This window comes from Canis lupus, chromosome 23 (assembly GCF_003254725.2).
Source record: "Canis lupus dingo isolate Sandy chromosome 23, ASM325472v2, whole genome shotgun sequence".
Taxonomy (NCBI): Eukaryota; Metazoa; Chordata; class Mammalia; order Carnivora; family Canidae; genus Canis; species Canis lupus.
The window spans coordinates 3,653,491-3,677,744 of record NC_064265.1 but is presented as its reverse complement, the minus strand read 5'-3'; the positions used below and the strand labels follow the sequence as shown (position 1 = coordinate 3,677,744).

The following is a 24,254-nucleotide window of genomic DNA, read 5'->3' as shown; positions in this document are numbered from 1 at the left end:
AAAATAAAGTTCAGTCTCTGCTATGGTTCCTCAAGGAGCCACTAGACAAGTCAAATGCATGACTACAGTTTTTGAGAATAAGGCCCATATTGCTTTCCCTGGTGCCAATACATTGTGCCAGGGATGGGCCATTGTCCACAAGGCTGCTGTTGATTTGGGGAATAAAGGATGGTAGGCAGGTAAGCAAAAACCACACAATGTCTCCTACCAAAACTCAGTTGCATCTTTCCTCATTAAGCACTCACTGGTTGACACAGGTATTTGACTAGGTTCCAGAGTTCTAAAAAAGTTGATTGTGTCTGTTTATGCTAGCAGAATTCTTGCTGGGAAGACCAGTTTTGCAAGGGACCCATTCTTGGAGCTCTCTATTCTATTAATTCCATGTCACTTCTCTTGCAAGCATTTTGGAAAACAGTTTGGCACTATGTGGTAAATCTAAAGATACAAACCAGGAATTCTATTGCTTGTTATTTACCACAGATCAGTGATTCTCAACTGGGGCAATTTTGCTTCTCCAGTAACATATAGAAATGCCCGGAGACATTTTTGGTTTTCACAACTGAAGCCATGCCAACTAGCAGCTGGTGGGTAAAGTAATGGATGCTGCTAAGCACCCTACAAAATATAAAATACTTCCCCCTTGCCCTGTTCCCTCACCACCTACAACAAAATTTTCTGTCCCTAAATATCAAAATTTCCATGAAACCCTCATCCAGAGAAATGAGTACTCACGTGCACAAGAAGAATGCTCACAACTGCATTGTTTTATAATGATGCAAACAACCCAAATGCCCATCAGCAGTGGAATGGATATATTCTTGTGTATACATTCAATGGAATACTTTATAAAAATGAAAAATTAATGAATTATAAAAATTATATTAAAAAGAGCAAAAGTGGTTTTAATAATTATCAACGTAGTGGTCACTTGGAAAAGGGGGGGTTAATATTGGGAAAGGACCCATGAATTCTTCAGGGTTTTTGGCAATGTTCTATTTCTTGAACTAGGTAGTATTTACTACATAGGTGTTCACTTTTTAAAAACTGTACATTTATATTTTACTATTTACATGTGTATTTCATATTAAAATAGATAAAACTTGTCAGTAGCTTTTCTTCTATCACACTCATGCTTTGACATTTTTTTTTAAAGATTTTATTTATGTATTTGACACAGAGAGAGAGAGCACAAACAGGTGGAGTGGCAGGCAGAGGGAGAGGGAGAAGCAGGCTCCTCACAGAGCAGGGAGCCCGATGTGGGGCTCAACCCCAGGACCTGGGATCATGACCTGAGCTGAAGGCAGACACCTAACTGATTGAGCCACCAGTCGCCCAACAGGTTACATATTCTTATATTTGTGTCTTCAGATTGACCATCCAGGCTGAGAACATATGTTCTTTTATTCAATCAATCATCAGTATTGAACATCCCACTATAACCAGGAACTGTTCTAAACAGTAGGAACGCAGAGAGGGAACAAGAGAGATAACTTGCATTCCAGGGTGAAGAGGCAGGCGGTAATTAATATATCAAAAAATTGTAAAAGATAATTTCAAGAGGTATTAGGCATTTGAAAACAGGACAGTTATAAGAGAAGTTATAAAGACTGTGGTGAGAAAGAGTAACTGGGGTGAGATATTTCAAATTGAATGATCAGTAGGAAGGCCACATCTGAGGAGATAAGTGGCCTATTTCAAGTGAAGAAATGGGCAGTATGAAGTTCCGGAAGAAAGGCATTCTAAAAAAAGGAAGCAGTTGTTGTGGAGGCTCTTAAGTAGGAAAGTGTTCAACATGTATGAGGAACCTCAGGAAATACAGCATGGTTAGTGTGTAGGATGAGGGAAGAAAGGTGGGAGATGAAGTCAGTGCGGCAGACAAGACCTCTGTCGGGGGGGGGGGGCCTGGGTCTTTTTCCTAAGTGCCATAAGAAGCCACTGAAATACTGCTGCTGTGTAGTCTATAGGAGAGAAGACAGGTGGCATGGAGACTAACTTGGGCAAGAGATAATGGTGACTGTGAGGTGGAGACGGTGACAAAAGGATAGAGACTCAAGGATGATTCCTAGGTTTTTGTCCTGAACAGGCAAGGAGAAAGTGGGAACGTTTGCTGCGATGAGGAAAACTGGAGAGTGAGGATGACATTTAAATCAAAATGGGATTTGATTTTAGGGAGCCTGGGTTGCTCAGTCGTTGAAGGTCTGCCTTCGGCTTAGGCTGTGGTCCCGGGGGCTCGAGGTCGAGTCCTGCATCGGGGTCCCCGCAGGGAGCCTGCTTCTCCCTCTGCCCATGTCACTGTTTCTTTCTGTGTCTCTCATAAATAAGTAAATAACATCTCAAAAAAAATCAAAAGTCTTATTTGGGCTACGTTACGTTTGAGATACCTGTTAGACATTCAAAGGGAGATGTCAGAGTGGCTGTGGGACAAGTCTCTGCAGGTGCAACGGGCTGGGTTTGAGCACATTTAAGTTCCCTTCAGCCATATTAAACCCACCCAACTCCTTGCCAACTGATTCAACCAACTGGAACACACACACACACACACACACACGCTGCTCTTCCGTGCACTGGCAGGCAGGATAATTTTTTATTGTAAGGCCATAAAAGCGCGTGTGGCTTGCTTCCGCTAATACAATGTACTGTGACACAGACTTCGCTGAGAGCCGCTAAATTATAAGCTGTGGTTACCTGTGCTGGGATTTCGTGTGGCCTTATTCTTCTTGATTCTTGCTATGGTTGGTTTGAAACCTCTTTAACGACCCTGTATTACCTATGTAGATCCACAAAGGCCCCTCTTTCGGCTGAGCGGCGCGTGGCTGGGTCCCCCGCAGGTGCGCGACGTCGAGGTGCAGCGTGAGGTGACGAAGGTCCGCAGGCCGCGGGCGCGAGGAGCAGGCCCCGCCCGGCAGCCGGCCCGGGGGGGGGGGGGGGGGGGGGGGCGGGGCGCCGGGGGCGGCGGCGCGCGGGGGGCGGCGGCGCGCGGGGGGCGGGGCGCGGGGGGCGGCGGCGCGGGGGGCGGCCCCGGCGGCACCGCCCTGGCGTCACGTGCTCGCCGCCGCCAATGGCCGGCTCCGAGCCCACCTTGGGAACGGGGCGGGGCGCCCCGCTGGCGTCACCAGGACAACGGGCGTAGCCGGCGCCGTGTGACTCGGGGCTGTGGGCGCGCGGGCGGCTCTACGGCCATGGTGAGTCGGGGGCCCGCGCGGGTCGGGTCGGGTCGGGCCGGGCCGCGCCGCCCCGCCCCGCCCTGCCCCGCCCGGCCCCGCCCGGCCCCGCCCGGCCGAGCCCCGCAGGCCGCTGCTGGGTGGCGGCTGGCGGCCCCGGGGTCGCGGAGAGGCCGGGCCGCGGCCTGCGGGGCTGCGGGCTGCGGGCTGCGGGCTGCGGGCTGCGGGCTGCGGGGCGGGGCGGGCCCGGGGGTGGTGGGAGCCCCGCGGGACCCCGAGCCCGCGACGCGGGTCGTCCGCCGTGAGGCTCTGGGCCTCGGCCGGGACCCCGCTGGGGCCGCCGGGCGGCGTGACGCCAGCCAGGGAAGCCGCCCGGGGAGGGTGTGGTGTTTCCTATTTGTTTTTTAAAGGGCTCCGTGAGTTTTACCTATTCCTGTGGACACTCTTGCCGTCTGTGTACTGTCTTGTTGCTACGTAATTACGTATAAATGACATAATACATAATATGTATTTCTTTAGAATTCATCGTACCGACAGGGGACATTTAAATATGCAATTGTGCATTTTCCCTCTTTAGAAAGGGGGCTTTAAGCTGGAGGTGTTGACCTGTGCGCGACCCCTCAGGGCGTGACGAGTAACCGGCCGTGGTTACTCGCCTTCCATCGCGACTTCCACTCCGTAAACTCGGGAGCGACGAGGCGTCCCTCCCGCCCCTTTGAGCCCGTAAGGAGAACCTGCCTGGAAGCCTCAGCTGAGGGAGGAGGTGTGGGCTTGCCCGGACGGATGCGGGCAGGGGTTAACCAGAGGGCTTGCCCGAGGCCTGCAGGGGTGCAGAGGGAGAGCGGCGCGGGGCTCCGTCCTGGGCACACACCTCTGTGTGACCCGGGCTTGGCGAGGGCAGGAAGGACCTGCCTGGGTTCACGAGGCAGTTCGAACCATCAGTAGTTGTATCTACAGGGCTAGTGGGGGTGCTGGTAAGCTGGCAGGCAGGGGGCTGCCCCGTGCCGCTTGGCCGGCGGGAAAAACCGAGCACTGGGAGCCCTGACGGACTCTAACAACCAGGGAGAGGCAGGTAGGAGACAGGGTGGCCGGCTGGTCTGTATCTGTCATTGGCTCTGAAAAAACAGCTGCCAGATGCGTGGCCTTTTGACAGTAGGGGGAAGAAAACATTACCCACAAATAACAGAAGTGTGGTCTTTATCTCGTGTGTGTTACTTTTTAATTCTGAATGCCTTTTCAGTGACAAATTAGTGGAACCAGCAAGAGTTTCAGAAAATGAATTTTACAAAAGTCTGAGTGTCGTGAATATGGCAATGCCTTTTATATGTTATATGTGAAAGAAGCTCTGACAATTACAGCAAGGAGAAAGGAAGAATTCTTGGGAATTAAATTTTCACAGCTCTCTGAAATCCTCCTGTTGCCCATTTTCCTTTTCTTCTCCCCTTCCATCCTGACCATCCTGACCCATGGTCCATCTTGATTCACTTTGGGCATTTTAGAGTTTTATTTAGTTTAAAAGCATTCTGCTATGCTGTGTACTGGTAGGTGCTTTGCTAAACTTAGAAACTTTTTTTGCATTTTGTCTAGTTTTAAGCATTAAGGATTTCACTCATGGAAGGGTTTGATTTTATGATGAGCTGATGGCTGGGCTCCAAAGGTGGGGGGAATGGTTGATATGGGAGGGGCAGTGAGGAAGCTGCCTGTGTAAATCCCCAGAACTGTATTTGAGATTGCAACATTACCATTCATTAAATGCTTGAATCTAAACATACAGCTTTAGCAGTTGATATGAATGACTTTGCACATGGATTTGGAACTCTGCTTAACTATGTCTCAATGAAAATTTCTTCAATTAAGCCACTTGTTTCTATTGCTTCTAAAATGACAGCCGGCATTTATTATGTACATTCTGAGATGTATTATGTACATTCCAAGCACCTTTTGTGTCTTATTTAACCATCACAACAACCCTATGAGGAAGATGCCATTTCCCCATTTTAGAGATGAGAAAATTGAGGCACAGAAGGGTAGAATAACTTGCCCAGGTCACCCCAGTTGATAAATTAAGCAAGATTTCAAAACCAGGCAGATTGTCTCAAAACCTGCTTACGCTGGATTATACTCTAATGTATAGTGTATCAGTATATGTTCTCCAATATATATGCCAGGTATATATTAGGAAATTTGTTCTCTTGGATTTTAGTATTTTTGAGCACTTATGAATACTTGTATTTTACTTTTATTCCTGGCACTGAGCTAGATGCTACAGAACAGAGTAGGCATGCCTAGCTTTCTCTCCTACCATTTTTCACAAAGATGAAACGAAGAGGAATTAATGAAGACAGATTATTGGATTGGGGCTCACATTCATGGCTGTGATAGCATTGAAAGTTTCTCCTGTCCTTTCACTTTGCATTTAGGAATTGACACATGCTTTTTGTCAATCACAAATAGTGCTTTACATAAAGCCATTTAGACTTGGAGGATGAATATATTTTAAAAAATAAAATTATATTTTCTAAGATTTTTCCTAGTAGTAATTTTTACATATATTTTAGTTGCATATTCTAAAATTGTTTCAAAAAGACAGCAATTGGATTCATATGGTTAAAAATATACATTAGGGGGATCCCTGGGTGGCGCATTGGTTTGGCGCCTGCCTTTGGCCCAGGGCGTGATCCCGGAGACCCAGGATCGAATCCCACATCGGGCTCCCGGTGCATGGAGCCTGCTTCTCCCTCTGCCTGTGTCTCTGCCTCCCTCTCTCTCTGTAACTATCATAAATACAAAAAAAAAAAAAAAAAAAAGAAAAAAATATACATTAGGATACCTGGTGTCATGTTTTTGCTATTGCCTAATACTTTAGCTTGTGAGGCAGTTTTTTTCCCCCTTGAAAAGAAAACAGTGTGTCATTACTGTTTTCCCACTTGAATTCATTCACTTGGACTTTGCTCTTATTTTGACACTTCTCTTTCTGCGTTTATCCCTGGTTAGGACTTCTCAGAGGTGTTGGGAAGCACAAGGTGGGGGAAAACTTTAAAATAAAATATACCCAAGATTTACAGACAGTTTTGGTCTCTTTGCCATCCCATGGTATAGTAAGAGAGCTAATATGCTTATATAACGAGATCTATGTTAATAGATAATGAAAAGAATGCATTTTCCTTCTATTACCAATATCGGTCTCCCTCTGGTTTGCACTGGGGTGGGGATGGAGCATAATTTGTAGTAACTGTAACAGTAACTTTTTCATAGAGCCCTTCTACAGTGTCCAGTTTTAGGCTGATTATTTTACATTTATCTCATTTAATACTTTCACATACCTCTGAGAGTGACATTATTATACCCATTCAGCAGGTCTAGATTGATGAGGTAATCTGTCCAGGGTCACATAGTGAGTGGCAGAGCCAGGATTTGAACTCAAGCAGTCTGTCTCTAAAGTCTGGCATCTTAGCCATCATTATATTACGGCTTCTTTCCAAACTAAAGATTGTTCCCAGTGCTTGGCATGAATGTACTTTGCCAAGATTAAGAGTCTCAGTGTTTTATCAGCTGAGCCAGTAAGCTTTTTTATTTTATAACAGACTCTCTGTTATGATGTTGTTTAATGACATCCTGCAGGATTTACTTGGCTTCCTCCCCCATCTCCTTAACTGTGCAGACAGCCAAAGCTCAGATATGGCCAGCCGTGCTACACTTTCACCTTTGCCTTCCCTGCCTCACGTTATGTGTCACCTCTACCCTGTGTGGGGTCTGCTCCTCCCACCTCCAGCACTGGGGTGGCTATGAAAGGGATCTAAAAGCGTAATAGGGCAGTTGTTGGGAAAGTTTTTGTGGAGTCAGAATCGAGGTTCAAATCCGGCTTTTTGAGTTCTCAGTGCTGCCCCTATAATTGTCTAATTGTCTTTCCATTAAATTTTCTTTCTTTCTTTCTTCTTTCTTTCCTTCTTTCTTTCTTCTTTCTTCTTTCTTTCTTTCTTTCTTTCTTTCTCTTCTTTCTCTTCTTTCTTTCTTTCTTTTTCTTTCTTTTCCTTCCTTCCTTCCTTCCTTCCTTCCTTCCTTCCTTCCTTCCTTCCTTCCTTCCTTCCTTCCTTCCTTCCTTCCAGATTTATTTATTAATGAAAGACACAGAGACAGAGGCAGAGATACAGTCAGAGGGAGAAGCAGGCTCTCTGTGGGAGCCTGATGCTGGACTTGATCCTGGATCCCAGGATCATACCCTGAGCCAAAGGCAGGCTTAACCACTGACTTACCCAGGCTTCCCTCCACTAAATTTTCTGTCCTATGATTTTTCTATCCAGCAAATATTTATTGTGTGCTACTATGTGCTAGTCACTATTGTGGGCAGTGGGTATCCAGCAATGACACAGGCAAGGCTCTGTCGTCATGGAGCTTACATTGTGGTGACAGGAAGACATAATAAACATACAGATATGGTTGTGAAAGTGCTTTGGAGAAAAGTAAAGCTGAGTGAGAGAGAAAAGAAGTTCTAGGGCAGGATGGGAGAGTGAATGAGAGGAGGAAGCAGTTACTTTTTATATAGAGTGGCAGGGAAAGTCTCTCTGATATGACATTTGAGAAGAGGCTATTTCAGGAGAGGACCCAAATGCAAAGGTCCAGAAGCAAGATCATGCCTAGTGTGTTGGAGGAACAGCAAGGAAACCAGTGTAGTTGGAGTGTAGTAAGACGGGTGCATAGTAGGAGGTAAGATCAAAGTAGGCCAAATCACAAAGGATTTATAAGCCATTTAAAAGACTTTGTCTTTCCCTTTGTGGGAGGGGGAAGTGATTAGCAGGGTTTAAGAAGAAGAATGACATAATAAGACTTTTAAAAAGACCATTCTATCTTTTCTGTGGAAAATGCATTTAGGCTAAGAGTGAGGGGAGAGAGGACAGGAGGATTCCAGGTAAGACATTATTGCAGTAATCCATAGGATTAGTTGATCGATTCATTGTGGAATAGAAAAGGAAATCAAGGATGGTTTCCATGATTTGAGCCTGATTTGATAGGAAGGAGTTGTCATCTACTGTGATGAAGACTAGGGGAGGGAGCACCTGAATGGCTCAGTTGGATAAAGTGTCTGCCTTTGGCTCAGGTCATGATCCCAAGGATCTTAGTTAGGATTGGGCTCCCAGCTCAGTAGGGAGTCTGCTTCTCCCTCTCCCTGCTGCTTATGCAATCTCTCTCTCTCAAATAAAAATTAAAAAAAAAAAAAAAAAAAAAAAAAAAGACCAGAGGAGCAGTAAGTTTAGCATACAGATAAAGCAGGAGTTAGTTTTGAATTTGATATATTTGTGATGCTCATTAGACATGTAAAAATCTAAAGACACAATTAGGCTTTCAGAAACTGTGGTAGTGTATATTTTAGAAACAAACTTCATTGTATCTTGAAGTATTAGATTTAAAGGAGATTTCTGAGTTTCTCTAGCACAATTTCTTCAGTTTACAAACGAGAAATACCAAGAGGATAAATGACTTGTACAAATAGCGTTTTTACTACCTGTTGTGCAGTACAAAGAACCCTAGACTTGGAGTCAGGAAATATAAGTATAAATTACACTTTTTATGTTTTTTTTTAATTCTAAACCTTGTACAAGTTATTTATCTGCTTTAAGTCTGTTTTCTATCATCAAAAAGGATAAGAAAGACTCCCACTTTCTGTGAGAATGTTGAAAGTTGCAAAAGTTAGTTGTTGTTTCCACTGTTATCAAAGAGAAAAGCGGAGAAACTACAAAATGTTAGTTCTCTAAAACTAGAGAACCAAAGGCACAAAGCAGTCTAAATGAAATAAATTCCAGAACATAATGAGCATTCCCAGAAAAAAGGAGACAGATAGATACTTCAATCCGTGGTGGGACAGCAGGAGGAAGAAGAATCTGCTATAGACCAGGAAAGAGAAACCAGCCAAACTTTTATTGACTACATGTGGGCTGGCATGACTATTTGGAATTTTGAAGAGTCCCAGCCACAGAATAAAGCTGCACCCACCTGCCACCTCTTTCCCATGGGCCTTCACTGAGTTTAAGGATAGAGTATGCTGGAGACTGGGGTCAGGGAAAGAGAGCTAAGAATGATCCTGAGGTGGGTGGAGTCTGCTAAAGGCTAGAGGCAGGGCGGGATAGTTAACAAAAATCTCTCTGAGGCTCTAGGGGCTTTTACCAAGTATAAAGTAGGGCTACCAAGGCTGAGGGCGTGGCAGGAGAGCTGGTGAATGTCCCTCCATGGCTCCAGGTTTTCATTGAGGACAAGGCAACAGCCTTTCAGAAGGTGGAGTCAGAGCAGCAGAGGAGAGAGATCTTAAGGCACAAGCAGTGGAGGGTTCTAGTATACTGGGGAGCAAAAATAGTTCCCTAGCTGGCAGCAAGAATGCAAAATAAAGAAAAATCTCTTGAGTTCAGAAAGCAAGCAGCTAAGAGAGCTGTTAAGTTTCCCCACTATTCAGATCCTGACTTCTCCTGAAGGTTCTGATCTTACCCTAAAATGATTTTAACCCAATCTTGAACTGAATCTAATAAATGCTAAAACAAACCTCAAACTCATCTCAACCATAGATTAAAAGGGTTCAATCCCCTTTACCTCCCCATCTGTACCCTAAGCAAACTAATTAAAGAAGGAACTGCCCTTTGTGAAGGTAAATTACTGTTTTTTTTTTTTTAATTCAAGTATTGATATATAGCATTGTTAGTTCCAGGTGTATAACATAATGATTCAGAAACACTGACTATATATGTATATGTATATATGAGAAATGACCACAATAGGCGTAGTTAATATCTATTGCCATACAAGTTATACATTTTCTTTTTGTGATCAGAACTTTTAAGATCTATTCTGTTAACAACTTTTAAATATATGCAGTACAGTATTACTATAGTCACTGTGTTACATCCCACGACTTATTTTCTAACTGAAAATAAGTACCTTTTGACCCCTTTCACCTACTTTGCCCACCCCCACACCCACACCCCCAGTAACCATAAGCTGTTCACTATATCTGTGAGCTCAGGTGTTTGGGTTTTTTTAAATTTCACATATACATGAGATCATAGGATATTTGTTTTTCTCTATGTGACTTATTTCACTTAGTGTAAATAGCAGGATTTATACCCTCTAGATTCATGTTGTTACAAATGGCAAGACTCCCTTTTATGGCTTTCATCATAAATATACCATAATTTCTTTATCCATTCATCCATTAGATTTTTCCATATCTTGGCTATTATAAGTAATGCTGCAGTGAACATAGGAGTGCAGCTATCTTTTCAAGTTATGTTTTTGTTTTCTTCAGATAAATGTAGAATCTGCATCATAGGGTAGTTCTATTTTGAAGAACCTCCATATTGTTTTCTATAGTGGCTGCACCAGTTTGCATTCTCACCAACAGCATACAAGGTTCCCTTTTCTCCACATCTTTGCCAACAATTGTTACTCTTTGTTTTTTTTTTTTTGTTTTGTATTTTTGTGTGTGTGTGTTTTTGTGTTTTTTTTTGTTTTTTTGTTTTTTTGATAATAGCCATTCTGACAGGTGTGAGGTGATCTCATCATGATTTTGACTTGTATTTTCCTGATGATTACTAATGTTGATTACCTTTTCATGTACATGTTGGCCATCTATGTGTCTTCTTTGGAAAAATGTTTATTTAGATCTTCTGCCCACTTTTTTAAGTTAGATTTTTTGTTATTGAGTTGTATGGGTTTATTGTATTTTTAAAGATATTAACCTATAATCAGATAGATGATTTGCAAATATTTTCTACCCTATAGTAGGTTCATTTTAGTGATGATTTCCTTTGGTGTGCAGCAGCTTTTTTTTTTTTTTTTTTTTTTTTTGTAGTTTGATATAGTTCCACTGTTTATTTTTGCATTTGTTGCTTTTGTTTTTGGTGTCAAACCCAACAAATTGTCTCCAAGCTATCGTCAGGGAGCTTACTGCCTGTTTTGTAGGAGTGTTATGGTTTCAGGTCTTACATTCAAGTCTTTAATCCATTTTCAGTTAATTTTTGTGACTGGTGTAAAATAATGGTCCAGTTTCATTCTTTTGAACATGGCTGTGCAGTTTTACCAACATCACCTATTGAAGAGACTGTCCTATCCTCATTGTATATTCTCTGCTCCTTTGTCATGGATTAATTGATCAGATATGTGTGAGTTTATTTCTAAGCTCCCTAGTCTGTCCTATTGATCTATGTGTTTGTTTTTGTGCCAGTACCATAGTGTTTTGATTACTTTATCTGTAGCATAGTTTGAAAGCTGGGATTGTAATATCTGCAGTTTTGTTCTTCTTTCTCAAGATTACTTTGGCTCTTTGGACCCTTTCACTTCTGTCTTAACAGTTTTCAGAATATAGGTCTTTAACCTCCTTGGTAAATGTATTCCTAGGTATTTTATTATCTTTGATGTAGTTGTAAATGGGATTTTTTTTCTTCTCCTTTTGCTAGTTGTTATTAGTAATATAGAAACACAACTGATTTCTGGATTGATTTTGTATCCTTTACCAGATTGAAACTTTATTGAATTCATTTATTCTAATGGTGTTTTGGTGGAATCTTTAGGGTTTTCTATGTATAGTACAATGTCATCTGCAAATAGGGACAGTTTTACTTCTTTTTTTCCAATTCGGATGTCTTTTATTTTTTGTCTCCAGTACTACGTTGAATAAAAGCGGTGAAAGTTGACTTTGTTGTCTTGTTTCTGATCTTAAAGGAAAAGCTTTCAGCTTTTCACTATTGAGTAAGATATTAGCTCTGGGTGTGTCATATATGATCTTTGTTATGTTTGTGTTCCCTCTAAACTTACTTTGTTGAGAGTTTTTATCATGAATTGATGTTGAATTTTGTCACATGCTTTTCCTGCATCTATTGAGATGATCATATGACTTTATGCTTTATTTTGTTAGTATGGTGTTTCACATTGATTTGCAGATATTGAACCATCCTTGAATCTCTGGAATAAACTCCACTTGATTATGGTATATGATCCTTGTGGTGTATTTTTAAATTCAGTTTGCAGATATTTTGTTGAAGACTATTATATCTGTGTTCATCAGAACATTATATCAAATTTCATCATACTTTTTTGTTGTGTTTTTGGTATCAGTGTAGAATGGCTTTGTAGAATGAATTGGCTTTGTAGAATGAATTAAGAAGCATTCCTTCCTCTGATGCTTTTTGAAATAGTTTGAAAAAAATAAGTAATAACTATTATTTAAGTATTTGGTAGGAAAAAAAAAAGTATTTGGTAGAATTCACCTGGGAAGCCATCTGGTCCTGGGCTTTGGTTTGTTGGAGGTTTTTTGATTATTGATTCAATTTCATTACTGGTAATTATTCTGTTCATATTTTTTATTTCTTCCTGATTTAGTCTCGAAAGTTTGTATATTTCTAGAAATTTATTCATTTTTTATAAGTTTTCAAGTTTGTTGACATGTAACTTTTTATAGTTTCTCACAGTCTTCTCTCATAGTTCTTCGTAGTTGTGAGGTGTGGGTTGTAACTTTTCTTCTTTCATTTTTGATGTAGTTTACTGGTTCCTCTTTCTCATTGATATGTCTGATTAAAGGTTTATCGAACTTATCTTTTCAAAGAATCAGCTCTGAGTTTCCTTGATTTTTTTTCTATTTTTAAAAATCTGTTTCATTTATTTCTGTTCCGATCTTTATTATTTCCTTCTTTCTACTAACTTTGGGCTATGTTCTTTTTCTAGTTTCTTTAGGTATAAGGTTAGATTTTTTGGAGATTTTTCTTGTTTCTTCAGGCAGGCCTATATCACTATAAGAGCTTTCTTCTTAATAACTGCTTTTGTTGCATCTCTAAGGTTTTTTTTTTTTTTTTTTTTTTATCTCTAAGGTTTTGAACCACTGATATCTATCTTTTGTTTGTCTTTATATATATATTTTTTTATTTCCTCTTTGATTCATTTTTGACCTAGTGATTGTTTGGTAGTATGTTGCTTAGCCTCCAAGTATTTGCATTTTTTCCTTTTTTTTTTCTTTTCTAGTTTCATACCACTGTGACTGGAAAGGATGCTTGACATGATTTTATTTAAAAACATTTTTTAAGATTTTATTTATTTATTCATGAGAGAGGCAGAGACATAGGCAGAGGGAGAAGCAGATTCTTCTCAGGGAGCCCGATGAGGGACTCAATCCCCGGACCCCAGGATCACACCCTGAACAAAAGGCAGACACTCAACCACTGAGCCACCAGGCAACCCTGGCATGTAGTTTTTTTTTTTTTTTTAAGTTTTTATTTATTCATGAGAGATACACACAGAGAGAGAGAGAGAGGAACAGACACAGGCAGAGGGAGAAGCAGGCTCCATGCAGGGAGCCTGATGTGGGACTTGATCCCGGGTCTCCAGGATCACACCCTGGGCTGAAGGTGGCACTAAACCACTGAGCCACCTGGGCTGCCCTGGCATGTAGTTTTTTTTTTTTAATAATAAATTTATTTTTTATTGGTGTTCAATTTGCCAACATACAGAATAACACCTAGTGCTCATCCCGTCAAGTGCCCCCCTCAGTGCCCATCACCCATTCACCCCCTCCCCCCCGCCCTCTTCCCCTTCCACCACCCCTAGTTCGTTTCCCAGAGTTAGGAGTCTTCATGTTCTATCTCCCTTTCTGATATTTCCTACCCATTTCTTCTCCCTTCCCTTCTATTCCCTTTCACTATTTTTTATAGTCCCCAAATGAATGAGACCATATAATGTTTGTCCTTCTCCGATTGACTTATTTCACTCAGCATAATACCCTTCAGTTCCATCCACGTTGAAGCAAATGGTGGGTATTTGTCATTTCTAATGGCTGAGTAATATTCCATTGCATACATAAACCACATCTTCTTTATCCATTCATCTTTCGATGGACATCGAGGCTCCTTAGTTTTTAATAGTAGTCTCATATTTCTTTGTATTTCCGTGGTATCAGTTGCAACATCTTTCATTTCTGATTTTATTTGCATCCTTTTTTTTTCCCTTGAGTGTGACTAAAATATCTCCCAACAAACATACAACATAAGTCCAGGACCAGATGGCTTCATTGGTGAATTCTATCTGATATTAAATAATTAATATCAATCCTTCTTACGTTCTGCTAAAAAATAGAAGAGAGAACATTTCTAAACTCATTTTACAAAGCCAGAGTTACCCTGATACCAAAACCAGACAAGGACATCACAAGAAAATTACAAGCTGGCATGCCTGGGGTGGCTCAGTGGTTGAGCATCTGCCTTTGGCTCAGGTCATGATCCCAAGGTCCTGGGATCGAGTTCTGCATCAGGCTCACTACAGGGAGCCTGCTTCTCCCTCTGCCTATGTCTCTGCCTCTCTCTGTGTCTCTCATGAATAAATAAATAAAATCTTTAAAAAAAAGAAAATTACAAGCCAAAATCCCTGGTGAACATTTAGGCATTATTTATTTTTTCAAAGAAATAACTCTTAGTTTCATCGAACTTTGTAAATAAATGTTCTTTACACACAGTGTCTGACATGAGATAATAAATTTTGAAGTATGCATAGAAACAAATTTTTACATGTGATAAAAGAAACAGAGTCAGTGATGGTCTAGATGTTGAACATGGTGAACAGAAGATATTAATTAGCAGGAAGATGGAAAACTATAAAAAGAACCAGTTTAGAATGCTAGAAATGAAAAATATATCAGAAATTAAGTATTCATTCGATGGGCTTAACAATAGACTGAACACCAAACCCAAGCCAGATGAATATAAAGAAGTCTAAACTTAGGCAAGTCATAGTCAAATTGCTGGAAATCAAAGATTTTTATAAAGGAGGTAGAAAAGAAAAATAAAGTAAAGAAAGTTTGTCTATAGCAGACCTATACAATAAGAAACATTAAAAGAAGTATTTTGGTGCTGAAGGGAAGTGATAATAAAAGTAACTCAGATCTGAAGGAAGAAATGAATTATACTAGGAAAATTAGAGGATTAAAATATAAGATCAAAAGATTATGGCTGTGTAAAGCAAAAAAATAACAATGTATTATCGGATACTTAGTATAGGAAGTAGAATATATGACTATGAATGCAAAACAAAAAGAAATTAAGTTTGTGATAAGTTAAAGATGCACTCTGTAATCACTAGAGCAAATGTTAAAAAAGAATACAAATAGCCACAGCTATAAGGTCATTAAAGGAAATTGAATAATATTGCTTTATCAAAAATAAGTTATAAAAGCAGGAACAAAGAAAGAATAGACAGGACAAATGGTAGATAATATCAAGATGGTAGACAAAATGAATCATATCAAGAATTACATTTAAATATAAGTAGGAAAAAATATAAGTAGAGCATACACTCCAGTTAAAAGTTAGCAATTGTCAAACTGTATAAAATAGCATGGCCCAACTATGTGCTGTCTATAAAAAACACTTTAAATATAAAGGCACACCAAGTGTCCATCAATAGATGAATGGATAAAAAAGATGTGATATGTATCTTACATAGTGGAATATTATTCAGCCATAAGAAGAGTGAAATCTTGCCATTTGCAGCAACATGGATGGAATTAGAGAGTATTATGCTAAGCAAAATAAGGCTTATTTTGCCTTATTTTAAGATAAATACCACAGATGTTTTAAAGATAAATACCACATGATGATTTTACTCAAGTGGAATTTAAGAAACAAATGAACAAAGGAGAAAAGAGAGACAAGCAAGAAACAGACTCTTTAAAAAAAAAAAAAGATTTTGTTTATTTGAGAGTGAGAAAGCATAATGAGGGGGAGGGGCAGAGGGAGAGGGACAAACAGACTCCCCACAGAGCAGGGAACCTGACATAGGGCTCAGTCCTAAAACCCTGAGTTCATGATGAGCAGGAAGTCAGATGCTTAACTGACTGAGCCACCCAGGCACCCTAAGAAACAGACTCTTAACTATAGAAAACAAAACGATGGTTACCAGAGGGAAGATAGATGGGGGCTGAGTGAAATAGGTGATGGGAATTCAAGAGTACACTTTACATGATGAGCACTAAGTAATGTATGGAATTATTGAACCACTAAGTTGTACAGCTGAAACTAATACAGAAACTATACTGGAACTAAAATAAACAATAAGGATGTGATATATGTATATGTATGAATATGTGTGTGTATTTGTAACTACAGTATATATAATTACATTAAAGTTAACTACACTTATTGTGGTAAGCTTTTGTAAGTAATTGCCAAATCACTACATTTTACACCTGAAACTAATATTTGTTTAAAAGACAAGAATACTTTTTCTTTAAGAGTTATTTTTAGGGGGCAGCCCTGGTGGCTCAGCGGTTTAGCGCCGCCTGCAGCCCAGGGCGTGATCCTGGAGACCCAGGATCGAGACCCACATCGGGCTTCCTGCATGATGCCTGCTTCTCCCTCCGCCTGTGTGTCTGCCTCTCTCTCTCTCTCTGAATAAATTAAAAAAATAAAAATAAAAAAAAAAAGAGTTATTTTTAGGGATGCCTGGGTGGCTCCGTGGTTGTGTGTGCCTGTGTCTCAGGTAGTGATCCCGGGGTCCTGGGATCAAGTCCCGCATTGGACTCACAGCAGGGAGCCTGCTTCTCTCTGACCTCTGTGTGTGTGTGTGTGTGTGTGTGTGTCTCTCATGAATGCGTAAATAAATTCTTAAAAAAAAAAAAAGACTTTTTTTAAATTGAATGCTATGACTCTTAAATATTACTGAGAAGGGTCAAAGATGGCAGTAGGACCCTAGGCTTGTCTTGTCCCATGAACCCAGCTAGGTAACTATCAAATTGTCCTAAATACCCCAGAAATTGGCCCGAAGACTGACAGAACAAACTCCACAACTAAAAGAAGAGAAGAGGCCATGCCACATCAAAGAAAATAGGAAGTACAGATACATGGTTTAAGGGAGAAGTGGATCACAGGTACTGTGGAGGGCAGGGAGCTGTGGTCTTAGAGAAGGATAAGAAAGAGAGGAACATACAGGGGAATGCACAAGGAGAACATTTCCCCAAGGGCACTGGCCTGGAAAATGAGAGCAGCTGAATTTAGTGAGTTCTTGCAACCAACAGGGTTTAAAGCCTGGAGTTTTAAAGGTCAGTGGGCTTGCCTGGAATAAGCAGTGTGGGCACTGCCTTGCTCCAGGAGAGAAGGCAGGCAAACAACCTGGAGACAGACAGTGTGGAAATAGTGATCTGAAGAACACCTGGGGTACACAGAGGGGAGATTATTCACTTATCTTAGAGAATGTTCCTGGGAGGCAACATTCACAGAGATTCCTCTCCAGAAACAGGGGAGCTGGCTGGCATCATTTCCCTCCCCGCACCTCATAAACATAGAGCATGAACAGGGTCACCAGCAGTGCCATCACTGGCTGACTAACTTACTTACACCAAGCCCCATCCCCACCCTCAACCCCAGAACCCCGGCAGGACTACCCTTCTCATTCAAGCTTGCCTCAATCCCAGCATGGCAGATCCCTCCCCCAGAAGACCAGTACAAACCCCTACCCATACCACATCTCCACCAGAGAGTTCTGCATGGCTTCAGTTGAAGTAGAAGTAGCATCAGGTCTCATTTAACAAGCAGACCAGAGCACACCTAGTTAAAGCTTACCACATTCAGGCCAGGGACCAAACACTGCCTAGAGCAGGCAAGGAGAGCCTCTGCAGACAACTGGCCTGAAGGACAGAGCAGCCAAAACACAACAGCAGATACTTGCTGAAGTGCCAGGCCCTGAACAGTATATGACCTCTTCTTTGTAAAGCCATTACTTTCAGGAGAGGATAAAATGGACTTTTCCAACAGAAGAAGGCAGAGATTTATACGAAATGCCACGATGGGAGGGATTTATCCTAAAGGAAAGAAAAAGATAAGGCATCTGCCAGAGAAATCAGCAAAACTGATATAAATAACATGCCTGATGGAGAATTTAAAGCAACAATCATAAGGATACTCACTGGGCTTAAGGAAGGAATAGAAGACATTAGTTAGACCTTATGGAAACTACAGAGATAAAAGAGTTAACAAAGAATTCAAGATAAAGAATGCAATAAATGAGATTGGGAACAGGTTTGATGCAATCAACAGCAGCCTGGAAGAAGCAAGAGGAATGAACTAGTGACCTAGAGAACACAATAATGGAAAGTAATGAAGCTGAACAAAAGAGAGAAAGAATTATGCAAAACAAGAATAGAGAACTTAGTGACTCCATCAAATGTGTTAACAGTCATACTATAGGAGTCCCAGAACTGGCCCATTCAGTGAAGCATGTGACTTTTTTTTTTTTTTTTGTATTTTAAAGATTTTATTTACTTTTTGACAGAGAGAGAGTGAGCACACAAGCAGAAGGAGCAGCAGACAGAGGAAGAAAGAAGCAGGCTCCCATGGAGCAGGGAGCCTGATGCAGGGCTCGAACCCAGGACCTTGGGATCATGACCTGAGCCAAAGGCAGTTGCTTAACTGAGTGAACCACCCAGGAGCCCCAAGCATGTGACTCTTGATCTCAGGGTTGTGAGTTTGAGACCCATGTTGGGTGTAGAGATTACTCAAAAAAAAAAAAAAAAAAAAAGTCCCAGAAGAAGAAAGAAAAAAGAGCAGAAAATTTATGTCAAGAAATAGCAGAAAACTTCCCTAATCTGAGGAAGGAAACAGACATCCAGATCCAGAAGTAAGGAGAACACCCATCAAAATCAACAAGCATTAGTGCCTTAGTTTTGACCAAGACCTATTGTAATTAAATTTTCAATATACAGTGATAAAAGAAAATGTTAAAAGCATTAAGAGAAATGTCCTTAATCCACAAGGGAAAACCCATAAGGCTAGCTAGAGATTTCTCAACAGAAACTTGGCAAGCCAGAAGGGAGTGAGTGGCATGATATATTCAAAGTGCTGAATGGGAAGAACCTACAGCCAAGAATACTCTGTCCAGCATGGCTATCTTTCAGAATAAAAGGAGAGATAAAGAGTTTCTTAAACGAAAACTAAAGGAGTTCATGACCAATAAATCAGCCCTGCAAGAAATATTAAAGGGGACTCTTTGAGTGAAAAGGAGAGACCGGAAGTAACAAAGACAGGAAAGGATCAGAGAAAATCTCTAGAAACAACAACAAAACAAGTAATAAAATGGCAATAAATATATATCTATCAATAATTACTTTGAATATAAATGGACTAAATGCTTCAATCAAAAGATATAGGGTGTCTGAATAGATACAAAAAAAAACAAACAACTAAGACTTATCTATATGCTACCTACAAGAGACTCATTATAAACCTAAAGATACCTGCAGATTGAAAGTGAGAGGGTGGAGAGAAATATTTATCATATACATGAATGTCAAAAGAAAGGCAGAGTAGCAATACTTACATCAGTCTATATATAGAGAGACCTTTTTTTTTTCCTGTATTTATCCTGTTTTGGGTGTCTCTTTTGGTTATGTGATTAAAGCATTGGCAGTTTCAATTTTTTTGGAAAACTGGTCATTACTTTCAGTTTTATTATTTTTCTGGTCTCTATTTTATTTCTGATTTTTCTTTGTTCCCTTTGTCTACTAAAATTCAGCTAAGTTTCTTCTTTTTCTGGGTTCTTGTGTAATTTTATTTGAACCTTTTTGCTTAATACAAGAATTTGTAGCAAAATTTCACTCTAACATCTGCCTTTGCTGCATCCCATTGGTTTTGAAATATTGTGTTTTTCTTTTGAAACATATTTTGATTTGCCATTTGATTTCTTATTTGGCCTATTTATGTAGTAGTGTGTTGTTTAATATTTACATATTAAATATTTAGTATTTACACTGTATTTTCCAGCTTTATTTTATTGTACTATAGTTTGTTTATTGTTCTATAGTTTTGTACCATTGTGGTTGGAAAATATACTTGTATGGTTTCACTTTTCTTAAATTTGTAATAGTTGTTATATCTCTTTTTATGTAATTTAACAAGGGGATTCTTCTATGTGTACTTGAAGAAAATGTATATATATATTTTTTTTTTGGATGGAATTTTTTATATATATATATTTTAGAGCCATGTATTCTGAAGTATGCTTCAAGTAAAAAATATTCTTACTGAAAAAAATAACTTTAACTGAGGGTACTCATTTAAAATAAAGCATATCAGAGGGGAGGGGAGTGGGGGCAATGGGTGAAATAATTGAAGGGGATTAAGAGTACATTTGTCATGAACACTGAGTAATGATATATAGAATTAGTGGGCAGCCACCATGGCGCAGCAGTTTAGTGCCGCCTGCAGCCTAAGATCCTGGAGACCGGGGATTGAGTCTCATGTCAGGCTCCTGCATGGAGCCTGCTTCTCCCTCTGTCTGTGTCTCTGCCTCTCTCTCTCTCTGTGTCTCTTGTGAATAAATAAATAAATAATATTTAAAAAAATGAATTGGTTAAATCAGGGGCTCCTGGGTGGCTCAGTCAGTTAAGTGTCCAACTTTTGATTTTGGCTCAGGTCATGATCTCAAGGTCATGAGATTGAGCCCCATGTTGGGCTCTATGCTGGGCATGGAACCTGCTTAAGATTCTTTCTCTCCCTCCCTCTGTCCCCACTCACTCACTGTCTAAAAAAAAAAAAAGGAATTGTTGAATCACTATATTGTACACCTGAAACTAATATAACACTATAAATATACTGGAATTAAAATTAAAAAATAAGGGACACCTGGATAGCTCAGCGATTAAGCTCTGCTTTTGGCTCAGGGCATGATCCTAGAGTTCAGGGATCAAGTCCCACATTGGGCTACCTGAGGTGAGTCTGCTTCTCCCTCTGCCTATGTCTCTGCCTCTCTCTTTCTGTGTGTCTCTCATGAATAAATAAAATCTTTTTTAAAAATTTAAAAATAACAAAAAATGAAAAAATGTCAGGTAGATAGAACACTAAGAAATACTGTTTGGTTGCTTTAAAGAGCTATGTAACACATCTTTCACAACAAATATAGAAAATTTGAATCTATAGTGATAATCTAGAAGATTTTTGTATACTCAGGAATGTTATATATTATTGTTTTGTTTTGTTTTTAGATTTATTTATTTTTTAGAGAGAGAGAGAGAGAGTAGAGGGGTGGAGGGGCAGAGAAAGAGAAACCAAGCAGACTCTGTACTCAGCATGGTGCAAAACACAGGGCTTAATCTCATGAGCCTGAGATCATGACCTAAGCCGAAACCAGGAGTCACGCACTTAACTGTGCCAATTAGGTGCCCCTGTGGTCACTGGTATTGTAATAGCATTGTATGGTGACAGATGGTAGCTACACTTGTGATGAGCAAAGCATAGCATATAGATAAGTTGAATCACTTTGTTGTACACTTAAAACTACTGTAACATTGTGTGTCAACTATACTCAAAAATGTTTTTAAAAATAAAAAATGGAAACCACATTTGAAAATATAAGTATGTACACACACATATAAACGCAAAGATTATAAGTAAAAGGATAAAAAAGATGCAAAATTAGAAGAAAGCTGGTGTTGCCATGTTAATATCAGTCAAAGTAGATTTTGGAAAAAGGATAATTTCTAGAAAGTAAGACATTTCATAATGCTGTAAGGGTTAATTCATTGAAAATAAATAACAATCTTAAATGTTTATGTACCTAACTACAAAGCTTCAAAATATATGAAACAAAACTAGACCAAAGGGAGAAAGAAACAAATGTACAATCAGTAGTTTTAAATAGCAACACCTCTTACTAATTGAATTTTTGGGTAAAAAAATAATCAGTAAGGATATAAAAGATGTGTACATCACTACCAACTAACTTGACCTAATTGAAATTCATCTAATGATATACTTCAGTATACAAGAATAGCAAAATGGCAGAAGTAAGTCCTTATTAGTAATCACTTTAAATGTAAAACTGTTAAGCTTACCAAGTTAATACAGACTGGCAGAATGGATTAAAACCCCCAAAACCCATGATCCAATTATGTGCTATCTATAAGAGACCTCTGTTAGACTAAAGATAAATAGGCTGAAAGTAAAAAGATAGGAAAAGATTTTTTATGCAAATACTACCGATATCATACAAAATATACTTCTGAGTTAAAACAATAAACAAAGATGGTCATTATATTTTGATAAATGGCCAATTTTTGAAGAAGTTATAATAATTATAAACATACATGCACCAAACAACAGAGCCCCAAAATATGTACAGCAAACTGACAGAATTAAAAAGGAAACAGTTCAATAATAGATATTTCACAATCATCATCATAACTATTATTTGTTGAGTACTCACTATTTGCCAAGACTGCTATAGGCATTTTACATATTCGAATTCATTTAACTCACAGCAACCCTTGTGGCAGGGTTATCTATTATTCCCATTTTACAAAAGAGGAAATCATGGCATAGGAAAATTAAATGACGTATCCAAGGTGACAGAGAAGTACATAGCAGAACCTGGATGATAGATGCAGTAAACTAAATTTGGTTCTTAGGGGCTTTCTATTCAAACCTCCCACTGAAAGAAGGGATTTTTTTCTTAACATTCCTGGTTCTGTCATCTCTATAGGAGCACTGTAGATGGAGCATCATCACTTTAAAGAGTAAAACATTCTAGTATAGGCTATTCTGATTGCTATCCAGTTCTTCCTTATGTTGAGTTGCAATCTTGTAATTTTGATTTACTGATCTTTATAACGGAAAATAAGCCTATCCTTCTGACAGCTATTGAGGTATGTGAAGATTGTCATGGTGTCATTCACCACCACCCTCAATACCGTACTTTCAGTAACATGGCAGTTAGCAGTTCAATAAGGAAACAGAAGACTTGAACAACAGTATAAACCAAATAGACCTACTGGAGATGTATAGAACACTCCACTGAACAATAGCAGAATTCATATTCTTCTCAAATGCCCATGGAACCTATTGCTGTTCCTCTGGAACCTGTCCTGTTTTCCAGGGTAGACCTTATGTTAGGCCACAAAAAATAGTTTAATAAATTTCAAAAGATTGACCTCACATAAAGTATCTTCTCTTATCACAATAGAATGAAGCCAGAGATTGAAAAAACAAACAGAAAGAAAACTGGAAATTTTACAAATACTTGGAAATTAAATGGCACACTCTTAAATAACCAGTGGGTGAAAGAAGAATTAAAAAGGATATCAGAAAATAATTTGAGGCGGGACGCCCGGGTGGCTCAGGATGTGATCCCGGAGTACGGGATCAAGTCCCACATTGAACTCCTGCATGGAACCTGCTTCTCCCTCTGTCTGTGTCTCTGCCTCTGTCTCTTATGAATAAATAAATAAAATCTTAAAAAAAAAGGAAAATAATTTGAGGCAAATGGCATTGAAAACACAACATATCAAAACTCATGGGATGCAGTGAAAGCAGCGATCAGAGGGAAGTTTATTGTAAATGCCTACAGTAAAAAGAAGAAAGATCTGAGGCACCTGTGTGGCTCAGTCGATTAAGCGTCTGCCTTTGGCTTGGATCAAGATCTCAGGGCCCCATGTCAGGCTTCCTGATTAGCAGGGAGTCTGCTTCTTCCTCTCTTGCCTGTTCCTACAACTAATGCTCTCTTGTTCTTTCTCTCAAATAAAATCTTGAGGAAAAAATCCCTCAAATCAATAACCTAACCTTACATTTCAAGGAACTAGAAAAAGGTAAATTATCTAATGAACACAGTGCTAAGTGGAGTTTGGACTACAACAGACACTTAAAAAATGTTAGTATCTCACTGTTAAAAGGTTGAGGAAGGTCAGTAATACATCCTCCAGATTGAGAAGGCACTTTAACACTGAAAAATGAAGCAATCTACTCCATACCATTAATACAGAGTTTTATTCAGTCATTTGTTGACAGGGTATTGGGCTAGCAGGTAGATGGAGGATCCAGGGTACTACACCACATTCTCCACCCAACTTGGACCTTGACCCACACTTTTATAGTACAAGGGGTATGGTGGTGTGGTCACAAGGTAGTTATCTAAAGTGATACCATCTGGTACTAGAGGATCTGTACTAGATACCTTAAGTGGTACCACCTGTGTGCCCGAGCGGGCTGTCTACTAGTTTTCTAAGGTAGCACCATCTCTACACCAGAGGGGAGAACAAGATGGAGGGCCAAAGATGAAGCCAGTTTTGTCAGCAATCACACTACTAAA

At 39.8% G+C, this 24,254-nt stretch overlaps 2 protein-coding genes across 9 annotated transcripts in view; one reads left to right on the top strand and one right to left on the bottom strand.

Moving 5' to 3' along the window:
- SUSD5 (sushi domain containing 5) overlaps window positions 1-2,936 on the bottom strand; it is a 91,649-nt gene extending 88,713 nt beyond the window's left edge. For 6 of the 8 annotated variants that reach the window (XR_007405155.1, XR_007405154.1, XR_007405156.1 and 3 more), the window contains exons 1-2: window positions 2,686-2,936; window positions 733-841 (exon numbers count right to left, since the gene is read on the bottom strand). The gene's annotated coding sequence lies outside the window, so the exon portion shown is untranslated. The remainder of the gene's footprint in view (window positions 1-732; window positions 842-2,685) is intronic. The other 2 variants (XM_049099797.1, XM_049099795.1) reach the window with 1 other exon arrangement.
- A 97-nt stretch (window positions 2,937-3,033) lies between these two features.
- Window positions 3,034-24,254, top strand: part of FBXL2 (F-box and leucine rich repeat protein 2) — a 108,659-nt gene continuing 87,438 nt past the window's right edge. The window contains 1 exon segment of the mRNA XM_025461430.3: window positions 3,034-3,182. Coding sequence (XP_025317215.3) covers window positions 3,180-3,182 — 3 coding nt within the window. The 5' untranslated portion in view covers window positions 3,034-3,179.